The sequence below is a fragment of the Rhinoraja longicauda genome, chromosome 21 (genome assembly GCF_053455715.1).
Source record: "Rhinoraja longicauda isolate Sanriku21f chromosome 21, sRhiLon1.1, whole genome shotgun sequence".
Classification (NCBI taxonomy): Eukaryota; Metazoa; Chordata; class Chondrichthyes; order Rajiformes; family Arhynchobatidae; genus Rhinoraja; species Rhinoraja longicauda.
Window position 1 is genome coordinate 68,535 of NC_135973.1, and position 25,491 is coordinate 94,025.

Here is a 25,491-nt window from a genome sequence, read left to right on the forward strand (position 1 = left end):
CATTAGATTCCTTTCTTGGAATGAACACAGAGGAGAGCCAATTCTATTCCTCCATCACCTCTCTATGGTCTTGTCTTTGTTCCTGGTTTTCTGATATTAAGGTCTAATTGCCCTTTAGGTTTACTGCCCAATTACCCTAAAATAAGTTGTTGCTGAATAAACCAAGTATTGGAACGAATTTTAACTATCATAAGAAAATTATTTTTCATAACAATCTAAAGATCCAAACAAGTGTTGAACATTTTCTCTTTAAGAGTAGTTGCAGATTTAAAACTTATTTTGTAAATTAGCAGAGTTCGAAATGTTTGAAAAAAGATCAGTTTTTGAATATGCATGCTTCAGATGACTGAATTCCGTGGAAATGAAACCATTCTGTAAAAATATAAAAACTACCTGCATTGCATTAAACTGGACAGACTAAAAGCACAAAAGGAGGATGCGGCAGGAATAAGTAATTTAGGGCAACTCAAGTTGCACAACTAAGAAATATAATTGAGAACTATTTCATATGGGTAACGGAAAGTTTAGTGTGGATTCGAATCTAGAAATAAACAGACTGTGCCAACCCACTGGGGCACACGGACTTTTTCCCTCAGAGAAAGTAAAACAAACTTTAACTTTTCATTCCACCAATGGATTGTCAAATTAAGTCATACTGGAGATAATGAAAGACTGGATATATTTAAGACACAGACAGATTCCTGATTAGTACAGGAGTCAGAGATAATGGGGAGAATGCAGGAGAATGGGGTTAGGAGGGAGAGATAGATCAGCCATGATTGAATGACGGAATAGACTTGATGTGCTGAATGGCCTAATTCTACTCCTATCACTTATGAATTTATGACTTTACTAGCTTTATCTTGCACTAAACGTCATTCATGTTATTACCTTGATCACTGTGAATGGCTCGATTATAATCGTATTGTGAACGGCTCGATTATAATCATGTATTGTCTTTCCGCTGACTGGTTGGCACACAATAACAGCTTTTCACTGTACCTCGGTACAAACATGACAATAAACTAAAGTTGAAATAGTTTGAGAGATTACATTAGAAAAGCTCCTGAACTGATCAGTGTGAGATCAGTGTGAGAGTACATTCTTTCATTATTTCCAGTGTGGCTTGATTTGACAATCCATTGGTGGAATTAAAAGTTCATTGGAAGTCCAATCAAAGATAGTCCGAAGGTGTCCAAAGAGGTAGATGGTTCAGAACCGCTCTCTGGTTGTGGTAGGATGGTTCAGTTGGCTGAAAACAGCTAAACTGTCCCTGAATCTGGAGTTGTATGTTTTCTATACCTTTTGCCTGACGGGAGAGGGGAGAAGAGGGAGTGGCCAGGGTGAGAATCGTCCTTGATTATGCTGCTGGCCTTGCCGAGGCAGTGCGAGGTATAAATGGAGTCAATGGAAGGGAGGTTGGTTTGTGTGATGGTCTGGGCTGCATCTTGAAGCTTAAATCATAATATTAGATATTACATTTTAGTAAATCTGCTTTCTTTGAAATAAACCATATATTGTATCAAATTTAATCTTTTCCTGTATATCAAAGGGGTGTGAATGGATCATGCAGTGAACTTGTGCTACAACGGGTGTTCAGGTTGGGAAATGAACAAGCCTTGGAGCGGCTCTTTCAGCAAGCATATACGTACTTGGTTTGCACGTTGACTTTCCTTCACTACCAGATTTCTTCTTTCAGAGATAGTTGCCTCAAAATCTTGGAGAACAGGCGCCAGAGCAGGATTAGCACCTCCTGCCCATTTCAAACGTTGCTCAATGCTGGCTTCCAATGCTGCCAGTTTCTCCTGCGTGATGAAGAGCCATCATGTATTGTTATATTTCTGACAGATACATATATACATAGACAATAGGTGCAGGAGTAGGCCATTCGGCCCTTCGAGCCAGCACCGCCATTCAATGTGATCATGGTTGATCATTCACAATCAGTACCCCGTTCCAGTCATCTCCCCCTACCAATGATTTCAATAGCCCCAAGAGCTCTATCGAACCTTCTTTTGAATGCAGCCAGTGAATCAGCCTCCACTGCCTCCTGAGGCAGGGAATTCCCCAAATTCACAACTCTCTGGGTTAAAAAGTTTTTCCTCATCTCAGTTCTAAATGGCCTACCCCTTGTTCTTAAAATTTGCCCCCTGGTTCTGAACTCCCCCAACATTGGAAACATGTTTCCTGCATCTAGCTTGTCCAATCCCTTAACAATTGTATATGTTTCTATAAGATTCCTTCTCATCCTTCTAAATTCCAGTGAATACAAGCCCAGTCGCTACATTATTTCATCATATGACATTCCCGCCATCCCGGACATTAACCTCATGAATCTACGCTGCACGCCCTCAATAGCAAGAATGTCCTTTCTCAAATTAGGAGACCAAAACTGCACACAATACTCTAGGTGTGGTCTCACTGCAGAAGGACCTCTTTGCTCCTAAACTCAACTCCTCTTGTCATGAAGGCCAACATGACCAATAGCTTTCCTCACTGCCTGCTGTACCCGCATGCTTACTTTCAGTGACTGATGTACAAGGACACCCAGGTCTCGTTGTACTTCCCCTTTTCCTAATTTGACACCATTCAGATGAAAACCAGCCTTCCCGTTCTTGCCTCCAAAGTTGATAACCTCACATTTATCCGCATTACACTGCATCTGCCATGCATCTGCCCACTCACCCAATCTGTCCAAGTCACTCTGCAGCCTCTTAGCATCCTCTGCACAGTTCACACTGCCACCCAGCTTTGTGTCATCTGCAAATTTGCTAATGTTATTTTCAATTCCTTCATCTAAATCATTAATGTATATTGTAAATAGCTGCGGTCCCAGCACCGAGCCTTGTGGCACCCCACTAGTCACTAGTCTGCCATTCTGAAAGGGACCCGTTAATCCCTGCTCTTTATTTCCTGTCTGCCAACCAACTCTCTATCCATGTCAGTACCCTACCCCCAATACTATGTGCTCTAACTTTGCCCACTAATGTCCTGTGTGGGACCTTATCAAAGGATTTCCGAAAGTCCAGTTGCACTATATCCACTGGCTCTCCCTTGTCCATTCTACTTGTTACATCCTCAAAAAAATTAGCTGAGAAAATTATACATTGAGGAAAAACAGTGAGATTTTCATCAAACTGAAATTAAAGGGGAAAAGGACTATAGAATTTCAAAAGTAGCAGCACCATTTAAAAATGTCTGATGGTAGATCAATGTTTGGGACATTAAAACAGTCACTGAAGAGAATAACAATTTGCACACATAATGTATTTGCAAAGGTCACATTTTAATAGCGACCATGCATCACAATTGTACCATATTTGTGATCTGTGCCAGATTCCATTGAGTTGAATACATTTTCCACATGAATTTGCAATATCAGTTTAACTACAAAAAACTTCACCAGAAAGCAATGCAAAAGGCTCACGTTTGACCTATCATTGACCTATTTACCCAGTAATAAGCCATAGCCCTATAAACATTTGAAAGACAAGTCATTTACCTGTACTGTGGAAACAGAAACCTCCAACTGGCTAAGTGCATGCAATTTCTTTTTCATGTTGGAAAGAATTCCTGTGCGAGGTGGAGGTGTAACTGTAGAAATAGGCTGAGTTCTATTCATAAGAATATCTTCATGCTGCCACTAATGGAAACAATGGAACATTTAGTTAAAATTAATGTTATATACTCACGCTCAGATAGCCTATGTGTAATGCAGTCAATAACTGGAAAATACCTCTAATTGTAAAAGGACATTTACAAAAGCTATAAAAACAGAAACCAGTAGGTGGCGCTGATATTTGCTGCTCGAATACATCAACCTCATTTTTTATTTAAATAAATAGTATTAATCTGGATGCTGCTAAAAAGAACTCATCCCTGTTAACAAATTTCGCTAATACAAATTAGATGGAATCACACAAACACTGGTGATCTAACCTCAAATTGATTCCAGAGATGCATTAGAATTGCTTGATGTACTACAGGAGCAATAATTTGTTCAAAGCAGCTGGTTTATCTTTTCCCCAGCACTGCCCAGGTATGACATTAGTGTACAAATGTCCAGAGGAAGCTACCTTAAAAAGGTGAAGATGCAAGAAACTGCAGATGCTGGAATCCTTTTTGAGTCGGGACCTTCTTCAAACTGAAGGGTCCAGACCTGAAACACTGCCTGTCCACTTTCTTCATAGATGTTGTGGACCCGCTGACATATAATTTAAAAGACATTTGGACAAGGACATGGATAGGAAAGGTTTAGAGGGATATGGGCCAAACACAGGCAGGTAGGACTAGAGTATACAGGGGATGTTGGATAGCATGGGCAGGTTGGGCCGAAGGGCTAGTTTCTGTGCTATATGATTCTATGACTATGATCTGCCGAGTTCGTCCAGCACTGAATTTTGTTAAACAAAAATGCATTCCCGTACACTAATTACAATAAAAAGCATAAAGGCTTACCTGGAACATGGCAATCTGTATCTGTACCCTCTGAAAACAGGTCTTACATGATGCGATATTTGTCTCCAACCTACGAACCAGGTCATGCTTTTTCCACGCAGTGTCATACGAGCTAGCTAGAACGGTGGCTCTGTTCATAACTAATTGTGAAAATCTGCCAACTTGAATATTGTGTTCCACTGCTTTCTTACAAAGGTCATCCACAGAGACTTTACTTTCAGCACCAAAGTCTTTAGCTTCCACCTGCGCAATAATGTCCACACCAAGTGCACTGATATAACTGCAAAGGGTTAGACCAAGTGCTTGAGTTGGGAGGCCAATCAGAAGCTGCCTCACAAAGTCTGCTGTAAATGCCTTTATTGGCTTCGCCATTTGATCTTCACTAAAGCAAGAACTTCTGTACATGGATTTTACATTAACCAATTGGACAGGACCATTCAATGAACTGGGATCGTCCTGTGGAATAACCCCTGGGAAATGAAACAGAATGTTCATGCCACCAGTTATTAGTACAAGGTACATTCGAGTAAACATACACTTAAAAAGGGCTAAAATAAATAAGGATTCAGACACAAACTAAATGCATTAAACATATTTCATCTTGGGGAAACATTCAATGGCTCAGAAACTACTGTGAAGGAATGTTCAAGTACAGATAGGGGGGAGTGGAGGGGAGGGGGGAGTGGAGGGGAGGGGGGAGTGGAGGGGAAGTGGAGTGGAGGGGGAGGGGGAGTGGAGGGGAGGGGGAGTGGAGGGGAAGGAGAGTGGAGGGGAGTGGAGGGGAAGGGGAGTGGAGGGGGAGTGGAGGGGAGGGGGAGTGGAGGGGAGGGGGAGTGGAGGGGAGGGGGAGTGGAGGGGGAGTGGAGGAGAAGGGGGAGTGGAGGAGAAGGGGGAGTGGAGGAGAAGGGGGAGTGGAGGGGAGGGGGAGTGGAGGGGAGGGGGAGTGGAGGGGAGGGGGAGTGGAGGGGAGGGGGAGTGGAGGGGAGGGGGAGTGGAGGGGGAGTGGAGGGGAGGGGGAGTGGAGGGGAGGGGGAGTGGAGGGGAGGGGGAGTGGAGGGGAAGGAGAGTGGAGGGGAAGGGGAGTGGAGGGGAGGGGGAGTGGAGGGGAGGGGGAGTGGAGGGGACGAGGAGTGGAGGAGAAGGGGGAGTGGAGGAGAAGGGGAGTGGAGGGGAGGAGGAGGGAGGGGGAGTAGAGGAGAAGGGGGAGTGGAGGAGAAGGGGGAGTGGAGGAGAAGGGGGAGTGGAGGAGAAGGGGGAGTGGAGGGGGGGAGTAGAGGGGGGAGTGGAGGGGAGGGGGGAGTGGAGGGGAGGGGGAAATGGAGGGGAGGGGAGAGAGCGGGGGGGAGGGGAGGGGAGGGGGAATAGGGGTGGGGAGGGAGAGGGGGAGGGGAGGGGAGAGGGAGGTCCTAGCCAATGTAGGAGAGGCTTTGGGTCTACAGCTCGCTCTGGCTGCAGCGCTGGCGGCAGGGGGGCGAGGTGAGTGGCACCCTCTCCCCTTCCCTGTCCCCCCTCGCCTTGGGTTGGGGAGAGGGCTGGGGCGACCTACGATATTTCGATTTGGCGATGGTGCAAACGGCAGCGACCCTTAGCGAGCCGCAGCTCATCTCCAGCCACGTGAGGGGAGACGGAGTGGTTGAGTGGGTGAGGGGGGCGGGGTGGGAGAGGGGATAAGGGGGGGTTGAGGGGGGATGGAGTGGGTGAGAGGGGGGGAGGAGGGGAAGAGGGGTGGAGGATGCTAGACCGATGCAGGAGATGTTTGGAGGGTTGAGGGGGAGATGGAGTGGGTGAGTGGGTGGGCAGGGGAGGACGGGGATAAGGGGGGTTCAGGGGGGATCGAGTGGATGAGTGGTGGGGGAGGGGGAGGGAGTGAGCGGGGGGAGGAGATGGTGCTGGACCATGCAGGGGAGGGGACAGGGAGGGAGGGGGGGGGGAGGGAGGGAGGGAGGGAGGGAGGAGGGGAGGGAGGAGGGGAGGGAGGAGGGGAGGGAGGAGGGGAGGGAGACCATGCTGGAGAGGTTTGGGCCCAACGGGTCCATTTGGTCTAGTTCTTACTAAATGGTGAAGAGCCTGGAAATTTTCCAGAAAGGCAACAAAAGAACTTTTACCAGAAGCTACCACACTTCAAAGAATATAACCCTACATGTGCAGGAAGAACTGCAGATGCCGGTTTAAATCAAAGACAGACACAAAATGCTGGAGTAACTCAGCGGGACAGGCAGTATCTCTGGAGAGAAGAAACGGGGGACATTTTGGATCTAGACCCTTCTTCAGACTGATCAGAGCATGTCTCCTTAAAATGGAAAATAGCACATAACATTGCCGACACGCCTTAGATTTATTTCATGTGATAAAGCTACTCATTTAAAAGCAAGGTATTAAAAAACTTTGAACTGTTAGATATTTTTTTTTAAATCTACCTGATAACGTATGAGCAAAAGTCCCGCAAAGTCTGAAAAATTCTTTTATCGTTTGCAGTCGTTTCAGAAAGAAGATCTCCTCCAGCACAAGTCGGTGATTATCGTCATCAAAGAAGTTGACTTGTGTACTTCGCGCCTCTCTAATTATGTCAATTTTCCGCCACGTCAGTGGTACTTCCATCTTGTTTAACTATAAAAAACACTCGAATTACTGATTACATGCAAGCACAATTTGTATACATATTAAAACTATGTGGTGAAGTGAAGCTATAATGAAGGCTTTTATCATTACAAAAGTAAACCCCAGGGTGATTTAATCTTAACATGCCACAACTTGTTTCACATACTGAAAAGTAACTTGACACTGGAGAAGCAATTACAATAGTCAAATCAACAAGAACTACAACTCAACATTTCCATGCGTAAATCACACCGTACCGAAAATATCTCCCATGGTATCAAAAATTTAAGATTGTACAAATAAAAAAACAAAAGGTGCAACAGTACCTTCTCAATTAATAAACCAAAAGCACTTTCAACTTGGGCAAACATTCCATCAAAAGCCACAAGTAACATCTGGCCAGCAGACATCTTGGGAGTTTCCTCCACAGACCCATCCACACTTCTTGGCTGGATTAATTCAGTGTACTGAGCTCGCAGCATTCTAAAAAGAGCAATTGAAAAGTGTAATAAAACTAAAAAAGCTTCTGTGGACAAATTCTATAAATCGTATTCAAAACTGCACAACACAATAGCTATTTTTCATCTGCTAAACTTGAATTTGTTACCTCCTCCGTCATTTTATAAAATTGTTCCTGGAAATATAATGTTTTTTATTTACAGACAACAGCAAACATGTCCTGGTTATACTCATCAGAACTTCACAGCATATTGCACTAATGTTGTGGTCAAGACGGAGGTGAAAGATCAAAGTAACAACATATGTTAAATTGCCAATGATTAAAATCTGAAGGAATCAAACTACAGTTGGAGATATTTTGAGTGTGAGGCTGTTTGTTTGGCAGTTACTAACCACAATAAACAACTATAATTTATCACAACGAACAACTTACACCATACTATAAAGCCCTAACATTTCCATGCACTTAGTGATCAGTATGTTAACAAACTTGACATCCATCATGTGTAGCAAAGCTTCTGGAGGAGCACAACTTGGCAGCAGGTTTCCATTTTTGTGATCAACACTTAAAAATTAATGCTCACTATTAAAAAAAATGTCCTTTAAGAAAAAATGCATGTTAGTACAATATTATTTTGATAAGCTGTACATTGTCCAGTTCCATAGTATTTTGTGCATTGAACTTGAATAATATTACAAGTAATGCACACTTGAGGAAGGGAAAGCTGATGGACCATGCAACTGCCTTTATTGGCAGGGTGGCAGTGGAGTCAACAGCTTCAAGTATCTGGCGTACACATTTCTGATCCTGCCAGGTCCCAGTACATTGATGCAATCCTGAAGAAATCTCACCAACGCTTCCATGTCGTCAGAACTTTGAGATTTGTTTTATTGCTGAATACTTTATCGAACTTTTACAGGTGTCGCTGGAGAACATACTGTTGCATCAGTCTGATATGGCGATTTGAAAGTTGAAGAACAAAGCAGGCTTCAGATAGTGGTGGACATCACAATGTTCATCACAGATAGTGATCTCCCCTCCAATAAAGGGATGCTGCCTCAAAAAGACCGCTAATAAGATTGAAGATCCATAGCATCCTGGCCATGCTCTCTTCTTAGTGGCTCAGGAACCCGAGAACCATTCATTCTGGGATCAATAATAGATTCTTCCCATCAACCTATCAGATTCGTGAACCACCTGCACAGCCCTTCCTCACTGAATAACTACTTGCGCTGCTTTGGTTGCTCAATGTACTTTGGTTTGCTGCACCACCCTGTTTTGGTTTATTATTATAACTGATAATTTTAATTCATTTATTAGTTGTTGCGACTAATGTGCCTATAAAAGCTGTTGCAAGAAAGATTGTTATTGTTCAGATTCATATTCTGTCCATATCCAGTCAATTAAATGTAACATCTCCAAGTTTGCGAATGACACAAAGCTGGGTGGCAGTGTGAGCTGTGAGGAGGATGCTATGAGGCTGCATGGTGACTTGGACAGGTTGCGTGAGTGGGCATGGCAGATGCAGTACAATGTGGATAAATATGAGGTTATCCACATTGGTGGCAAGAAGGCAGATTATTATCTGAATGGTGTCAGATTAGGAAAAGAGGTGGTGCAACGAGACCTGTGTGTGCTTGTGCATCAATCACTGAAAGTAAGCATGCAGGTACAGCAGGCAGTGAAGATAGCAAATGGCATGTTGGCCATTGCGAGAGGATGCGAGTTTAGGAGATCCTCCTGCAGTTGTACAGGGCCCTGGTGAGACCACACCTGGAGTATTGTGTGCAATTTTGGTCTCCTAATTTGAGGAAGAACATACTTATTATTGAGAGAATGCAGCATAGATTCACCAGGTCAATTCCCAGAATGGTGGGACTGACAAATGAAAGAATCGATCGACTGAGCTTAAATTCGCTGCAATTTAGAAGGATAAGAGGGAATCTTATAGAAACATGTAAAATTCTTAAGGGATTGGATGCAGGCTGGATGCAGGAAAAATGTTCCCGATGTTGGGGGAGTCCAGAACCAGGGGTCACAGTTTAAGAATAAGGGGTAGGCCATTTAGGACTGAGATGAGGAAAAACATTTTCACCCAGAGAGTTGTGAATCTATGGAATTTTCTGCCACAGAAGGCAGTGGAAGTCAATTCACTGAATGTATTCAAGAAAGAGTTAGATAGAGCTCTTAGGGCTAATGGAATCAAGGGATTTGGGGAGAAAGCAGGAACAGGGTACTGATTTTGGATGATCAGTTATGATCATACTGAATGGTGGTGCCGGCTCAAAGGAGTCGGCCTACTCCTGCACCTATTTTCTGTGTTTCTATGTTAATATGAAGAAGGGTCTCGACCCGAAACGTCACCCATTCCTTCTCTCCCGAGATGCTGCCTGACCTGCTGAGTTACTCCAGCATTTTGTGAATAAAAACCTTCGATTTGTACCAGCATCTGCAGTTATCTTCTTATATTAATATGATAAACACTCTCACTCTTTCTACAATCAAGTTTAAACAGCAGAACAGTTTCTAACCTGATGGATGAACAATAAATAACAACAAAACTATCCATGATAATCAGTTTTTTTCTTTCATAAGTCAAAACTCTGGAAATGGCAAAAAGAAAATTACTAACTTCATTTTTCAGGTGTTGGTGTCATTGGAAAGACCAAAACACATTGTCCATCCCAAACTGCCCTTCAAAATGACATGCTGAACCACTGCAGACTTTCTGGTGAAGGTACTCCCAAACCAGGGAGTAGTTCCAAAATACTATGGAACTGGACAATGTACAGCTTATCAAAATAATATTGTACTAACATGCAATTTTTTTTTTAAAGCACAGGTTTTTTTTTTTTAAATGGTGAGCATTAACTTTTAAATATTGACCACAAAAATGGAAACCTGCTGCCAAGTTGCACTCCTCCAGAAGTTTTGCTATGCATGAGGGATGTCAGGTTTTAAGATCAGGAAGTTGCACAACTTGGAGGGGAATGTGTAGGTGATTGTTCCCATTTGTCCGCTTCTCCTGGAGGAGTCACTACAAGAACAACCGAGTAAAATTTTGTTCACGGCACATTCTGCAGTTATGGTGCAAAAGTGCGGAAGGAAATTAATGATTAGCATAGTGGACTGGGGGCCATTTAAGGGAGTTGTTATTTACCCAAAATGCTCTTCCACTCCAGTCACCTGGCCTGGCTCATTCCCCAACACAAGATCCAGTATGTTTCTTTCCTGGGTTGGACTATCCAGATACTGTTTCAACCCCATTCTCCTGCCTTCTCCCCATAACCATAATCAAGAATCAGTCAATCTCCACCATAAAAATATCAATTGATGGCCCCCACAGCTGTCGGCGGCAATGAATTCCACAGATTCAGCACCCTCTAACTAAAGAAATTTCTCCCCATCTTTTTAAAGGTACGTCCTTTTATTCTGAGGCTATGGCCTCTGGTCCTAGACTCTCCCACTAGTGGAAACATCTTCTCCACATCCACTCTATCCAGGCCCTTCACTATTCGGTACGTTTCAATGAGGTCTCCTCTCATCCTCCGAAATCCCAGTGCTGTCAAACTCTCATCATATGTTAACCCACTCATTCCTGGGATCATTGGTGTAAACCTCCTTTGGGCACTCTCCACTCTAAAAATCTGCGCAAGTAGACAGAACATCCAGATAATTTCAACTGGGTAACTTTGCCACACAAAGGGTGGTGGGTGTAATCGAACAAGCTGCTTGGGAAGTAGTTCTTCTTTCATGTCCATCATCTATGTTTCAAATGTTGGGCCAAGCTCTTGCACAGTGGACAGCCTTCTCGTTCGCCACCGCTAGATCTTCCAGGCAGCATTGTTCACCAAGAAACGGGTATCTAAGTAGGTGTGACATGGATTGTACCGATGGGGAAGTAGTTGAGGCAGGTATTATCACAATGTTTTTTTTAAAAAGCTCATATGTAGGAAAGAACTACAGATGCTGGTTTAAACCGAAGATAGACATTAAAAGCTGGAGTAGCTCAGCGGGACAGGCAGCATGTCTGGAGAGAAGGAATGGATGACATTTTGGGTCAGGACCTTCGGACCTTTAGACAGGTACAAGGATAGGATAAATTTAAAGGGATATAGGCAGGCAGGTGGGACTAGTTCCCAATCTTGTTGTACCCCTGTACAATGACAATAAAGATATATTGTATTGTATAGACTGCACATGTTGGTCGGTGTGGGAAGTTGGGCTGAAGTGCCTGTTTCCACACTGTTTGACTCTATGCTACAATCACAATAGTAATCCGTTGTTAAATATAATTTATATTTCCTTCTATTAAAACCAAAATACTGGCATTTACCTGGTAACATCAATATAATGAACATTGGTTTCCTCCTCCATTCCCATAGCAGCATTCCTTAGATAAGCCTGTAGAGAATCAATGAGCATTTGCAAATAAATCCCATCAGTTGTTTGTTCAATGGTGCTATCTAGCTCATTCAGCATATTCTGCAAAGTATTTTCTCCTTTCATCATACATCGAAGGGCTTCTGGAAAGATAATCTGTCTGAAGTTGGTGTTTAGTTCCTGTCAAAAATAGACAAAATAGTTCAAATATTATCTGAACACACACACCTGAATCACAGAATGGTTACAGTGTGACTCCATACCTGCTCTACAGAAGAGCAATCTAACTAGTCCCACTTTCTCTCTTCATGGGCGTGTAAAGTATTTCTACCTATAATGGAAGCTGCCTCCTTTACCACCCAAGAAGAGAAATCCAAATCTTAATTGCTGTGTAAAAAAAAGCAGCACTTTTGATTCTTTTATGAATCATCTCCTAGTTCTTTGCACCTTGGCTATTATGAAGAAATTCTGAGTTTTCAGCCTCTATCCTTATCAATTGTAAATACCTCCATCAGATACCCTTACAATCTCCTCTATTCCAGAATAAACTCAGTTTCCACAATCTACAGTGTCGCAAAGTCAAAATAATTTAACTAAATCTCTGTTGTAAAACCACCTCATCTTTGAAGGAAAGGCCCAGAACTGGACATAATTCTCCAGTATGAGCAATAGTGTGTTTCAGTAAGGTTGTGTAGGAAAATAACTGTAGATGCTGGTACAAATCGAAGGTATTACAAAATGCTGGAGTAACTCAGCAGGTCAGGCAGCATCTAAGAGAGAGGAAATGGGTGACGTTTCGGGTCGAGACCCTTCTTCAGACTGATGTCGGGGGGGGGGCGGGACAAAGAAAGGATATAGGTGGAGACAGGAAGACAGTGGGAGAACTGGGAAGGGGGGATGGGGGGGGGGGGGGGGGGGGGGGGAGGGGAAGAGAGGGACAGAGGAACTATTTAAAGTTGGAGAAGTCAATGTTCATACCGCTGGGCTGCAAGCTGCCCAAGCATAATATGAGGTGCTGTTCCTTGATCGTTTCGCTCAACACCTTCGCTCAGTCCGCCTTAACCAACCTGATATCCCAATGGCTGAGCACTTCAACTCCCACTCCCAGTCTGATCTTTCTGTCATGGGCCTCCTCCAGTGCCATAGTGAGGCCCATCGGAAATTGGAGGAACAGCACCTCATATTTCGCTTGGGCAGCTTGCAGCCCAGCGGTATGAACATTGACTTCTCCAACTTTAAATAGTTCCTCTGTCCCTCTCTTCCCCTCCCCCTTCCCAGTTCTCCCACTGTCTCCCACTTTCTTTGTCCCGCCCCCCTGACATCAGTCTGAAGGGTCTCGACCTGAAACTTCACCCATTTCCTCTCTCCTAGATGCTGCCTGACCTGCTGAGTACCTCCAGCATTTTGTCATACCTTCGTTTCAGTAAGGTTCATCATTACTTCCTTGTTTTTGTATGCTTTTTCAAATATTTCAACTTGCACTCAGAAGCCACATTCTGGGGGATGCAAGGCTACTTCGGTACTGTAAATTGTTCTTAGCATCTTGAGGAGTGCTAGAATCTGGGGAGAGTTGATGGGAATGTTGGAAGAATAATAAAAATAATTTAGTGACAATGGATGCTTGATGGTTGGCATGGACTCAGTTGGCCAATAGGTCTGTTTCCATCTTGTATAACTCTACCACATTGCATCTAGTAACCTTTTCAGAATTGTGCCCACCAGTTTATATTCCCTCTTCTTATCCTTCTTGCTGTAATGATCACCTTCCTCTGCAATGGTGACCTCATTACAGGAAGGATGTGGAGGTTTTGGAGAGGGTGCAGAAGAGATTTACCAGAATGCTGCCTGGATCAGAGGATAGAAAAAAAAGAGACATAACTGGGTCAAGCAGCATCTCTGTAGAACATGGACAGATGTTTCAGTTCGGGCCCCCTCTTCAGACTGATTGTGGTGCAGTGGGCGGGGCAAAGCCTAGCAAGTGCTAGATGGATGCATGTGAGGGGGAGGGGGCTTTGATAGACAAATCTTTGCACAAAGGCCTGAGATGAAAAGACTAAAGGTGTGAGATAAGAATAGAAGGGTTGCAAATCGTGAAATCAAAAGGAAGGAATGTAGCTGGGAGTGGGAAGGTTGAAATGGGTGAAAGTTCAGGTGGGGCACAGGAAGAGAGGTTGCAGGTTACCTAAATTTGGAGAGTTCAATGTTCATATTAGGGTTAGGGTTCAAAGGTGTTCATATCGTTGGGTTGCAAGCTACCCAAGCCAAATGCAGGGTGCTGGTCCTCCAGTTTACCTGTCGCCTTACTCTGGCAATGGATGAAGCCCAGGACAGAAAGTTCAGAATGGGAATGGGAAGAGGAGTTAAAATGGTTGGCAACCATTAGATTAGAGGATATTAGCAATAAGAAGTTGGACAAACAATTTGTTTTCTGTGAATGTTGAGGTTATGGGGAGACCCATCAGAAGTTTTTGTTTTTGCATGGAGAGTGGTAGGTGCCTGTAATGGACTGCCAAGGTTGTGGTGTTGGAGTCAGATACTATAGTGGTATTTAAGAGGCCTTAGATAGGCACATGAATATGCAGGTAATGGGGGGATATGGATCACATCAGGCAGAGGAGATGAGATAGTTTGGCATCTGGTTTGGCAAGGACATTGTGGGCCAAAGGTGTACTGCACAGTTCTATGTTCTATGAAATGCATTCATTCCAACACTAACCTGGAGGGAAGTGTACACTCCATTAGCCAAATGAACTGCTTCTGATGCTTCAACAGGGTTTGGGATGTCAAGATCTTGTGGAACCAGTTGACACTGTTCAAGAAGTTGTACAAGACAAGTGACATTGCCGCTCATACTACAGAGCTCTTCCAAAAACCAAGCACCATCTCTGGAAGTCAAATCAACCAACTGCTCGCCCGCACTTGATGCAGCTCCCTCCATCATAAGGTTCCGCCTGAAACAAAATGGTTGGGTGTACATCAGCTTTAGAAATGTAACCGGTGCACCATTCATGACTGTTTCAGACCCCTCATTTCACTCAATGCAGCAGGTGCAACAGTTATGTATAGGTCTAATATTCTAGTCAGCTTCAGGTTCTTAACAGATATTTTACATTTTTCTTGGACCATTTTACATTTGTGGGAAAAAAGGCAGTACTTGACAAAAGCAGGAAGTTTGGATGATGAATTAATCTAATTATGAAAGCTCAAACCTTTATAATTATTAAATGTTAACTACCTGTTGCAGCAAGTAGCTACACATAGAACAAACAATACCTTGTTAATGTGCAAAGAGCAGAGATTATCACACTGGCCAGGCTTAAGGACCCTTCATCACCATTTTCATGGAGAAAAACCTTTATGCAGCGCTCAATTTCCTTCAACTGCTCTTCACATACAGGCACCGTTACGGATTCCTGCTTCAACCTCTCAACCTGCCTGATTAACCGACTGTTAACATCTGCTGCAAAATGCTGAAGAGTCATCTCAGTTGCTGTTATGAACTGACAGATTGTTGTGGGCTGCTGGGAAGCATATTGGACCTCATACCTAGAAAAGAAAGAGAAAGTTGCTTGCATTAAAAATTCTCAGCAATTTAATAGCATACGGTAGCAGCTTTCAGGCTCATTGCATATAATTATGCTACAGTACATCTACCTGTCAAGTTAATCTGCAAATATTCTGACAGATTTTGTCAATCATTCCCATTGGGAACTGGTTACTATCATTATACCTTGCGCAAAGATGTGCTTTCAAGAGTGTCCTTTCATAAAATTCTAAAAGCCACTTTTATAAACCTTTAACAAAACTATTTTGTATGTGGATCAAATGTTTTAAGCCAGTTAAGATCTACGTATTTGGCGATTATAAAGATTGTCAGGTAGGTACCTATTTTCTATGTTTCTAGGTTTGTTGGAATTTTTAAACTGCCCCTTGGTGTGGATGGCTGGTGAGAGGATTGGAGGGAAATGGGGAGAGTAGGTTTATGGAGAGAAAGGTGAGAGGGCTGGATATCTAGGATGGCCGGGGGCTAATATAGATTCCATGGGCAAAATGATTTGCTTTGCCATAGGAGAAATGGGAAAAATGAAAAATATGATTTTGAAATCCAGAGAGGTTGAGAGAACCAGTTATTAAATAGACTGCATGCCTTTCTTCCTTGAAGAATCTTGAAAATAAGTTTTAAACCACAACAATTACAACATCTCTGATCTTTATTTGATACCCTTAAATATACTTTTGGCATAAACGAACAAAGATTATCAAGAATGACCACAACCATCTATTTATCCATAAGTTCAGAAGTCTACAACTTGTCTTTACTGTGGTCAGCCCATTCACACTCCTATTCCATGTAAATACAAGAGTTTATTTACTAGTAAACTCAATGCAATTTCTAATAAAAAGGAACCGCAGATGCTGCTTTATACCAAAGATAGTCATGAAATGGTGGAGTAACACAGTAGGTTAGGCAGCATACCTGGAGAAAGTGGATAGACTGAAACATCACTTATCCAGTTTCTCCAAGGATGCTGACCCAAGTTCACAAGTTGGATTAGAATTAGGCCATTCGGCCCAACGAGTCTTCTCCGCCATTCAAACATGGCTGATCTCTGCCTCCTAATCCCATTTTCCTGCCTTCTCCCCATAACCCTTGACACCTGTTCTAATCAAAAATTTGTCTATCTCTGTCTTAAAAATATCCACTGACTTGGCCTCCACAGCCCTCTGTTCCACAGATTCACCTCCCTCTGACCCACTGAATTACTGTGTCTATGAATCTAATTTCTATTTAGTTCACACCACAGTTCACATTGTACTTACTTTCGATACAGGTCCTGGCAGTGTTCCACTGTCATGTCACAAATCAGTTCTTCCATCCATGTTTTCCACTGCTCCATTCTATGCTTTTGAAAAACAGCTTTGGGGTACTGCAGAGCCACAGCAGCGTAGCTATGAAGCTGCTCCAGACAGCCACGCAAGATGGTACGCCGTTGTTGCAGCAATGCTCCAACCTCTCCTTCCAGCTGCTCACACTGGCTGATTAGGTGCGTTTGACCAGCATTCTGAAGGAAAGTTGTGGCTGGGACGTAGCTCGGAGCACCTATATTAAAAATATGATGGGGATGAAGGGGAATGAGGGATCACAGCTAAATGGTCAAGGCAGAAAAATGTACTTTAAATTTAGCAATATGTAAAGCAGCTTAAAATGTACCTTCAGTTGCTCAAGACCAATGGTAAGATTTTGCATTATAATAATGAGGAAATTATACCCAGTTATACCGGTCTACTATTTATTTTAGATCAACATTACATGATTGAAAAACAATGTAAGCATGTGGCCTGGGAAACGGAATTTAGTTTATTACTGGAATCAGGTACCTTTGTTCATATTGTGTTCTGTTTATACATTTATATATAAATGTTATATAAGAAAATAACTGCAGATGCTGGTACAAATCGATTTATTCACAAAATGCTGGAGTAACTCAGCAGGTCGGGCAGCATCTCGGGAGAGAAGGAATGGGTGACGTTTCGGGTCGAGACCCTTCTTCAGACTGATGTCAGGGGGGCGGGACAAAGGAAGGATATAGGTGGAGACAGGAAGATAGAGGGAGATCTGGGAAGGAGGAGGGGAAGGGAGGGACAGAGGAGCTATCTAAAGTTGGAGAAGTCGACGTTCATACCACCGGGCTGCAAACTGCCCAGGCGAAATACGAGGTGCTGTTCCTCCAGTTTCCGGTGGGCCTCACTATGGCACTGGAGGAGGCCCATGACGGAAAGGTCAGACTGGGAATGGGAGGGGGAGTTAAAGTGCTCGGCCACCGGGAGATCAGTTTTGTTAATGCGGACCGAGCGCAGGTGTTCAGCGAAGCGATCGCCGAGCCTGCGCTTGGTTTCGCCGATGTAAATATATAAATGTTATTCAGTTACAAACTAGATTCCATTTCCCAGGCCACACGCTTTTGTATATATACAAAGCCTGCGAGGTTATTAATAACAGAAACGCACAGAGCCACAGTAAAACTCCACTAATCTACTGTCCAATTATTCAGAGAGCTGATGGTTTGGCTTCTGTCCCACAAAGTGACATTTCCATGCACCCTTCTGCTCAATGAGACCCTGGTTATCACTCTTCCCTTTAAACTTACTGGTATCACAGGAACATTTATACTATCATGTAATATCAAAACAAATTAGAAGTATAATGGAATAACATCCAATGGTCTGAAAATGCTGTACTTTGCCAGATTGACAGTCTGGAGTTTCACTCTATCACCCATTGACTTAGACATGCAGAGTAATAGACAATAGACAATAGGTGCAGGAGTAGGCCATTCAGCCCTTCGAGCCAGCACCGCCATTCAATGCGATCATGGCTGATCACTCTCAATCAGTATCCCGTTCCTGCCTTCTCCCCATACCCCCTCACTCCGCTATCCTTAAGAGCTCTATCCAGCTCTCTCTTGAAAGCATCCAACGAACTGGCCTCCACTGCCTTCTGAGGCAGAGAATTCCACACCTTCACCACTCTCAGACTGAAAAAGTTCTTCCTCATCTCCGTTCTAAATGGCCTACCCCTTATTCTTAAACTGTGATTTGTAATGCTGTAATTTGCTTGAGTGGCAGTGGATGTGAATCAGGGTTATAATCAGGCTCACTCAAATATAACTAGCTTCATGATCTTTCTCTATTATGCAAAGCACAAATTTACTTTAAATATTTTTTCATGTGAAGTAAGTTCAATGGAGGTTTGTCAGTGAAAGGCCATTACCCAAGTCCAGAGGTGTACTGATATCCTGAAGCAGACTTGCAAGCTGTGTAGCTTCCAGACTTGAAAAGGCAGCCTGATATTGTGAAATCCACTGTTCAAAGTCATTCAGTTTCACCTGAATAGCATCCTGCACAGCCAGTTGTTGAGACTGAAGCTGAGTATGTTCTGAATATCTGAATGGAAAATAAGGTTGTATTAAAGATAGTTACCAACAGCATCATATTGTGACATTAAAATATTATGGGACATTTTAATAAAACTGCATTAATTTATTCTCCCTGTATCAGGTTGGAAAATAGAAACAATGCATAAACACAATGTACTATGCAGTTTGCTTCAGTTCAGTGGAAGGATGGTAATAAAATGTATCAGGACCCTACAATCTTTTCCCACCACTAACAGGAATGACCTCGGGTGCTGTCAGTTTGGAGTTTGCTAGTTCTCTGCAGCCACGCGAGTTTCCTCTGGTTCTCCTCACACATATAGTACCTCACCAGAACCTCTCTGCTCTCCTCTTACCCTGGCCCTCACTCTCATGTTTTCACCATTCTCCCTCTTTCGAATGCAGAACGATCAGTAGACCAAAAAGGCCTTACCTGTGTACCCCTATGCCCAGACCTTTAGGGCCCACCATGATGTAGAGTCGTTCCATTGCCTCCTCCTCTCAGCCCTTTTCTATGGTCAGGTGTCCTCATCATCTGATGATGACCCCTTCTTCTGTCTTCTCTTCCTTTTCAATCCCTTCTTTTTCAACTCCCCCGGCTGGCCTTCAACTCTCTCTGGACCTTTTTATTTCCAACTGCCAGTGCGACATCAACTATCTTGACTTATCTAATCCCCTTACTCCACCAATCTCACAGCCCTCCATTCACTCAGCAGCAATCCCAACATTGTTATTAAACCTGCCGAGAAGGAAGGTGCCATTATAATCTGGCAGACGGAACTCCACCTGCTGAGGCCCGACATCAGCTCTCAGACACCTCCTTATACCTACCCCTTGACATCAGGCCATCATCTCAGAGACCATTTCTGATCTCATTGCCTCTGCAAATTTACCCTTCACAGCCTCCAATCTTAGTTCCCATGCACTGCCCGTTTCTCTTTCCTCCCCAAAATCCACAAACAGGACAGCCCTGGCAGGCCCATTGCCTCTGCCTACTCTTGTCCACTGAGCTCATCTTCACATACCTTGATTCCATCCTAGCCCCCCCCCCCCCCCAGTCCTTTCCCACCTATCCCAGAGACACCTCACATGTCCTTCAACTCTTCAATAACTTTCAATTTCTAGTCTCCCATCAACTCATCTTTTCCATGGACGACCAGTCCCTATACACCTCCATTTTCCACCAGGTAGGTCTCCAGTCCCTATACACCTCCATTCTCCACCAGGTAGGTCTCCAGGCCCTCCAGTTATTCCTCAGAGACCCAATTAATTTCCCTCTACGAGCACTCTTCTTAGCCTGGCGGAACTTGTCCTTACCCAAAACCTCTACTTTGATTTCTCTCACTTTCTCCATGTTAAAGGTGTAGCCAGGGGTGCATGGGCCCCAGCTCTGCCTGAGTTTGTTGGTTACATTAAACAGACCTTGGTTCAGCCGTACAATGGCACTATCCTCCAACACTTTCTCCATTACAATGGGGCTGCCTCCTTCACCCACTCACTACTAACTTCTATGCTATAAATTCTCCTGGACTATCTTTGAAACCTCTACCCCTTTTCTAGATCTCAATTATAGGGTAGAGTATCGACATCTACAAACCTACTGTCTCCCACAGTTAACTGGACTATACCACCTCTCCCCCTTGCTCTAAAGTGTTATCTCCCACTCTCAATTTCTCTGTCTCTGCTGCATCCCAAGATGAGGCCTTCCATTCCAGGAAACGTGAGATGTCCTCTTTAGTAAATGTGGTTTCCCCTCTGCTATCACAGATGGATCCCTCGCCAGCACCTCCTTGGTGCCCCGTAGTTCTGCTCTCGCTCCCCCCCCCCCACGGAACAAGGACAGAGTTCTCCGGGTCCCCACGTTTCACCCCACCAGCTTCCACTTCCAACACATCATTCTCTGATATTTCCGTTCCCTCCAACGTGATGCCACCACTAATCACATCTTCCCATCTGCACCCTTTTCCATCTTCCAGAGACCACTCCCTCAGCAACTCCTTGTTTCAATCATACCTTCCCACCCAAGCCAACTCCTCCCCAGTTACTTTCCTATGCAAATACAGGAGATGTAACATTTGTTCATATACTTCCTCTCTCACCCCCATCCAGGGACCCCAACAATCCTTCCAGGTGAGACAGAGGTTCACGTGCACCTCGTCAAATCTCACCTACTGCATCCAGTGTTGTTGACGTGGCCTCTAGTACGTTGGCGAGATCAAGCGTAGACTCTGCAACCGATTCGCCGATCACGAGCTGGGTCTCACGTTTGCGAACCATCTTAACTCCCCTTCCCACACTGACACTTCTGGCCTGGGCCTCCTCCATTGCCAGCGTGAGGCCAAGCACAAACTGGAGAAACAACGCTCCATATTCCGCTTGGCTAACTTACAACCCAACGTAATAAACAATGAATTTGCCAATTTTAGGCAACTTCTAACCAGGGCTCACACCTATTTCTCCCTTTGCTTCCACCTACATTCGCTCCTCTGGCAATTAACAACTCTTCCGTCTCACACCTTTTGTTTTAATATCTGGCCTTTGTCCAATTAAAAACCCTCCTCACCTGTGTTTCCCTGTTATCTGCTAGGCTTTGTCCTGTTCCTTCTCCCCCTCCTCTGAACTTTCTTTTCCCCCCACCCCCACCCCCTCCCCAACAATCAGTCTGAAGGGGGCGTCCCAACTCGAAATATCACCTATCCTAACCCGCTGGTATCACAGACTGCTGGAGTAACTCAGCAGGTCAGGCAGCATCTCAGGAGAGAAGGAATGGGTGACATTTCAGAGTGCTGGAGTAACTCAGCGGGTCAGGCAGCATCACAGGAGAGAAGGAATGGGTGACGTTTCGGGTCGAGACCCTTCTTCAGACTGATGTCAGGGAGGCGGGACAAAGAAAGGATATAGGTGGAGACAGGAAGATAGAGGGAGACCTGGGAAGGGGAGGGGAAGAGAGGGACAGAGGAACTATCTAAAGTTGGAGAAGTCAATGTTCATACCACTGGGCTGCAAGCTGCCCAAACGATCCTGAACCGCTGAGTTATTCCAGCACTTTGTGTCCTTTTTTGTAAACTAGCATCTGGAGTTCCTTATTTTCTACATGTTACAGTCAATGTCAGGTAAATCTCAGCAGTTACCAGGAAACAGTGTGAAACAAATAATCAAGATGATTAAATACATACCTTTGTTCTAAGGTAAGAGCCGGATGGTCGGAGATATTGTCAGCTCCTTCCAGAAATTCTATTTCCTGCAGCAGTTTTCCCTGGAGCTTCTCTACTTTGGTCAAATGCTCCTGGAGATTCAGATAATCCTCCAAGCTTGTATCAAGTTTAGGAATAACTGCCAGCATGTCATCCCTGTTTTTAAACCAAGTCACCTTAGGTGTGAGGTAAAGAAGGAAAGGGAAGTTTGTATTAAAAAAAAACTAGTTCATGCCAAAGAACTTTCATCATATAACGCTGATTGTAATGATATACAAGGTTAATGACCCTAAACCTTTTTCTTGCACAGGCAGTGCACAAGTGACTGGAGATTTCCAATATTTTGCGTGTTTGTTTCAATATTGCAGTATTTTTAGTTTAATTTATTATAATCACGTTTACAGAGGTACAGTGAAAAGCTTTTGTTTGTGTGCTATCCAGTCAAAGACGACTGTACATGAATACAATCAAGTTGCCCACAGTACACAAATATTTTCCAATTTTTCAGATTTCCAACATCTTCCATATTTTGATTTTGTAAGATAATTTCAGGCTAATTGCAGGATCACCTGCAATCCTAGAGAGTCTTTCCTAGGTGGAAGTTAGTGGAGTGGCGATTCACTATGGAGAAGGTGCTAGGAAAACTGAAAGATCCGAGGGTGAATAAGTCACCTGGACTGGATGGACTGCAACCCAGGGTTCTGAAGGAGGTGGCCTCAGAGATTGTGGAGCCATTAGTTGTGATATTTCAAGCGTCACTAGAGTTAGGAGCGGTTCTTGAAGATTGGAAAATTGCAAATATCACCCTGCTCTACAAGAAAGGAGCAAAGCAGTAGCAAAATCTATAGGCCAATTTAGCCTGCCTTTGGTGGTTGGTAAGATTTTAGAGACAATTATAAAGGATGAGGTTACACAGTACTTAGAAGTTCACAATAAAATAAGCCAAGGTCAGCATCGTTTTGTGAAGGGAAGATCTTGCCTGACAAATCTGCTGGAGTTCTTTGAGGAATTTATTAATAGCAGGACAGACAGAGGGAAGGCTGTTTACCTAGATTTTCAGAAGGCCTTTGATACGGTCTGCTGCTGGGGAAGATGAGAACCCATGGCATTAAAGGGAAGATACTAGCTGGATAGCGGGTTGGCTCGATGGCAGAAGGCAAAGAGTTGCAATAAAAGGAGCTTTTTCAGGTTGGCTGCCAGACTAGTGGAGTTCCGCATGGTTCGGAGCTGGGGCCGCTTCTCTTCACCTTGTATATTAATAATTTGGATAAGGGGATTGAAGGCATTCTAGCCAAGTTTGCAGATGGTGCTAAAATAGGTGAAGGGGCAGGCAGTGTAGAGGAAGCAAGGACTCTGCAAAAGGACTTGGACAGGTTAGGAGAGTGGGCAGAGAAGTGACAGATGAAATTCAGTACAGCAAAGTGTGGAGTTATGCATTTTGGTAATAAGAATAAAAGCATAGATTATTTTCTAAGTTGAGACAGAATCCAGAAATCGGAGATGCAAAGGGACTTGAGAGTGCTGGTGCAGGACTCCCAAAAAGTTAATTTGCATGTCGAATCGGTAGTAAGGAAGGTTGCACCAATGCAGGAGAGGTTTGGGCCCAATGGGTCCACTTGGTCTAGTTCCTATTAAAAATCTCTTAAGCCCCACAATCATATCTGCCTCTGGCAGTACATTTCAGGTACCCATCACCATCTATGTAAGAAAACATGCCCTGCACATCACCTTTCAACTTTTCCACTCACACCAAGAAGCCCTCTAGTCTGACATTTGCACCCTAGAAAAGAGGTTCTGACTGTCTACTTTATCTATGCCTCTCAATTTTATAACATCTATCAGGTCTCCCCTCAAACTTCTGTGTTCCAGAGAAAACAATACATGTATCCAACCTCTCCTTGTAACTAATACCCCCTAATCCAGGCAGCATTGTTGTAAACATCTTCTGCACATCCTTCAAAGCTGCCTCATTCGTGCTGTAATGGGGCGACCAGATCTGCACACGATACTCCAAATGCGGCCAAACTCCTGTCTTACACGACCTCCAGAGTCTTACTCAATACCTCAATCAATGAATGCAAGCATACTACACTTTGTGCACCAAGTGCAGTCTCAACCACTATCTTACTTCTTTCGGGGAGCTGTGGGCCCAAACACATCCATACTTACAAGGGTCTTGCCTTCCCCATGTATTTCGACCTCCCAAAGTGCAAATGCCCAGATAAAACTACAACTGCCATTTCTGTAGCCGATTTATATCTTGTTGTCTACTTTGACAGCTTTCCTCACTGTCCACAACTTCAGCAATATTTGTGTTGTCTGCTAATATATTAATCAATCTATATTTAGATCCAAGTCATTTATATATCATAAACAACAATGGTCCCAGCACAGATCTCTGCAAAGTTTCACTGGTCACATACCTAATTTCCTTTAGCACATAATAGCACAAAGCATTTTATTTAATGAATTACTAATTCCAGCTTTCATTCAAATCAGATTTCACCTTGAATTTGATTTTATATATTTAAAAATTGTTCATTATGTTTAAAGCGAGGTACCTTAATTTCAGCAACCCTGGAAGAGAAAAGACTACGGGTAATGTCTCTTTCCATCTCCCTCTTGCTCTGTTTGCTTTCAGCTTGTTGTCCCCCTCCTCCGTACACTGCACCAGCAAATCCGATTTCACCACCTGCAGTCCAATCCACCAGCGGATCATACACAAAAGCTTCCAATAAGGTCAAGAGAGTCTCTCGTCCACGTCTCATTATTTGGACTACCTAAAAGGGAACAAAGTAATAAAACAGCTGAGCAAAAATGCAAAGTGTCTAGTAACACTGGAATTAATGGTGTAATTGTGTATATACTAGTTACATCCAAGAACAATGTATTATGAAACTAACCTGTTCACAAGAAAGTCTGAACAGTCCTTCAACTCCCGTCACACCAAGTGCAGTCTCAATATTTTGAGTCATTCTGAATGGAACTTTCTCAGGAACTCTCAAGCTTTTCCCTAAAGATAATTGCCAACATTTTCTCTCAATATCATGCAACAGGATGATACTAAAATGATATACATTGTAAATGTTAATACCTTTCTCAAAACAAACATTGTAGTCAATGTGGACCACTTCTCCGGTTGTCATGTCTATAAGAACATTATCCAAGTGTCTATCGCCAAGCCCAATTATGTAGCCCACCATGGACATAACCGCAGTTGACCTTGCATACGACTAGGAATAAAATAGCACTTATTGTTAAAAGACATAAAAATACAAAAGAATTCAAGTAACTTGCCTTAAAACATTTGTATAATATTTTAAGTTGCCTCACAGCAACATTATGAAAAATAATTTGCACAGGGCAATGGATTAGAAAATGTGGCCAATACATTTCTCAAGAAGCTGTTTTTAATGGAAATGTGTCAGTGATAACGTCATATAATATGGATACAGGCCCTTCT

General features: G+C 43.5%; 1 protein-coding gene across 1 annotated transcript in view; it reads right to left on the bottom strand.

The window, feature by feature from the left end:
* Nucleotides 1-25,491, bottom strand: part of smg1 (SMG1 nonsense mediated mRNA decay associated PI3K related kinase) — a 126,185-nt gene that overhangs the window by 16,578 nt on the left and 84,116 nt on the right. Inside the window, exons 43-56 of the mRNA XM_078417527.1 lie at nt 25,123-25,261; nt 24,932-25,041; nt 24,590-24,808; nt 22,011-22,204; nt 18,672-18,844; nt 16,721-17,000; nt 15,173-15,445; nt 14,616-14,850; nt 11,853-12,079; nt 7,383-7,539; nt 6,876-7,065; nt 4,459-4,928; nt 3,503-3,643; nt 1,653-1,805 (exon numbers count right to left, since the gene is read on the bottom strand). Of these exons, the coding sequence (XP_078273653.1) occupies nt 1,653-1,805; nt 3,503-3,643; nt 4,459-4,928; nt 6,876-7,065; nt 7,383-7,539; nt 11,853-12,079; nt 14,616-14,850; nt 15,173-15,445; nt 16,721-17,000; nt 18,672-18,844; nt 22,011-22,204; nt 24,590-24,808; nt 24,932-25,041; nt 25,123-25,261 (2,961 nt within the window). The remainder of the gene's footprint in view (nt 1-1,652; nt 1,806-3,502; nt 3,644-4,458; nt 4,929-6,875; nt 7,066-7,382; nt 7,540-11,852; nt 12,080-14,615; nt 14,851-15,172; nt 15,446-16,720; nt 17,001-18,671; nt 18,845-22,010; nt 22,205-24,589; nt 24,809-24,931; nt 25,042-25,122; nt 25,262-25,491) is intronic.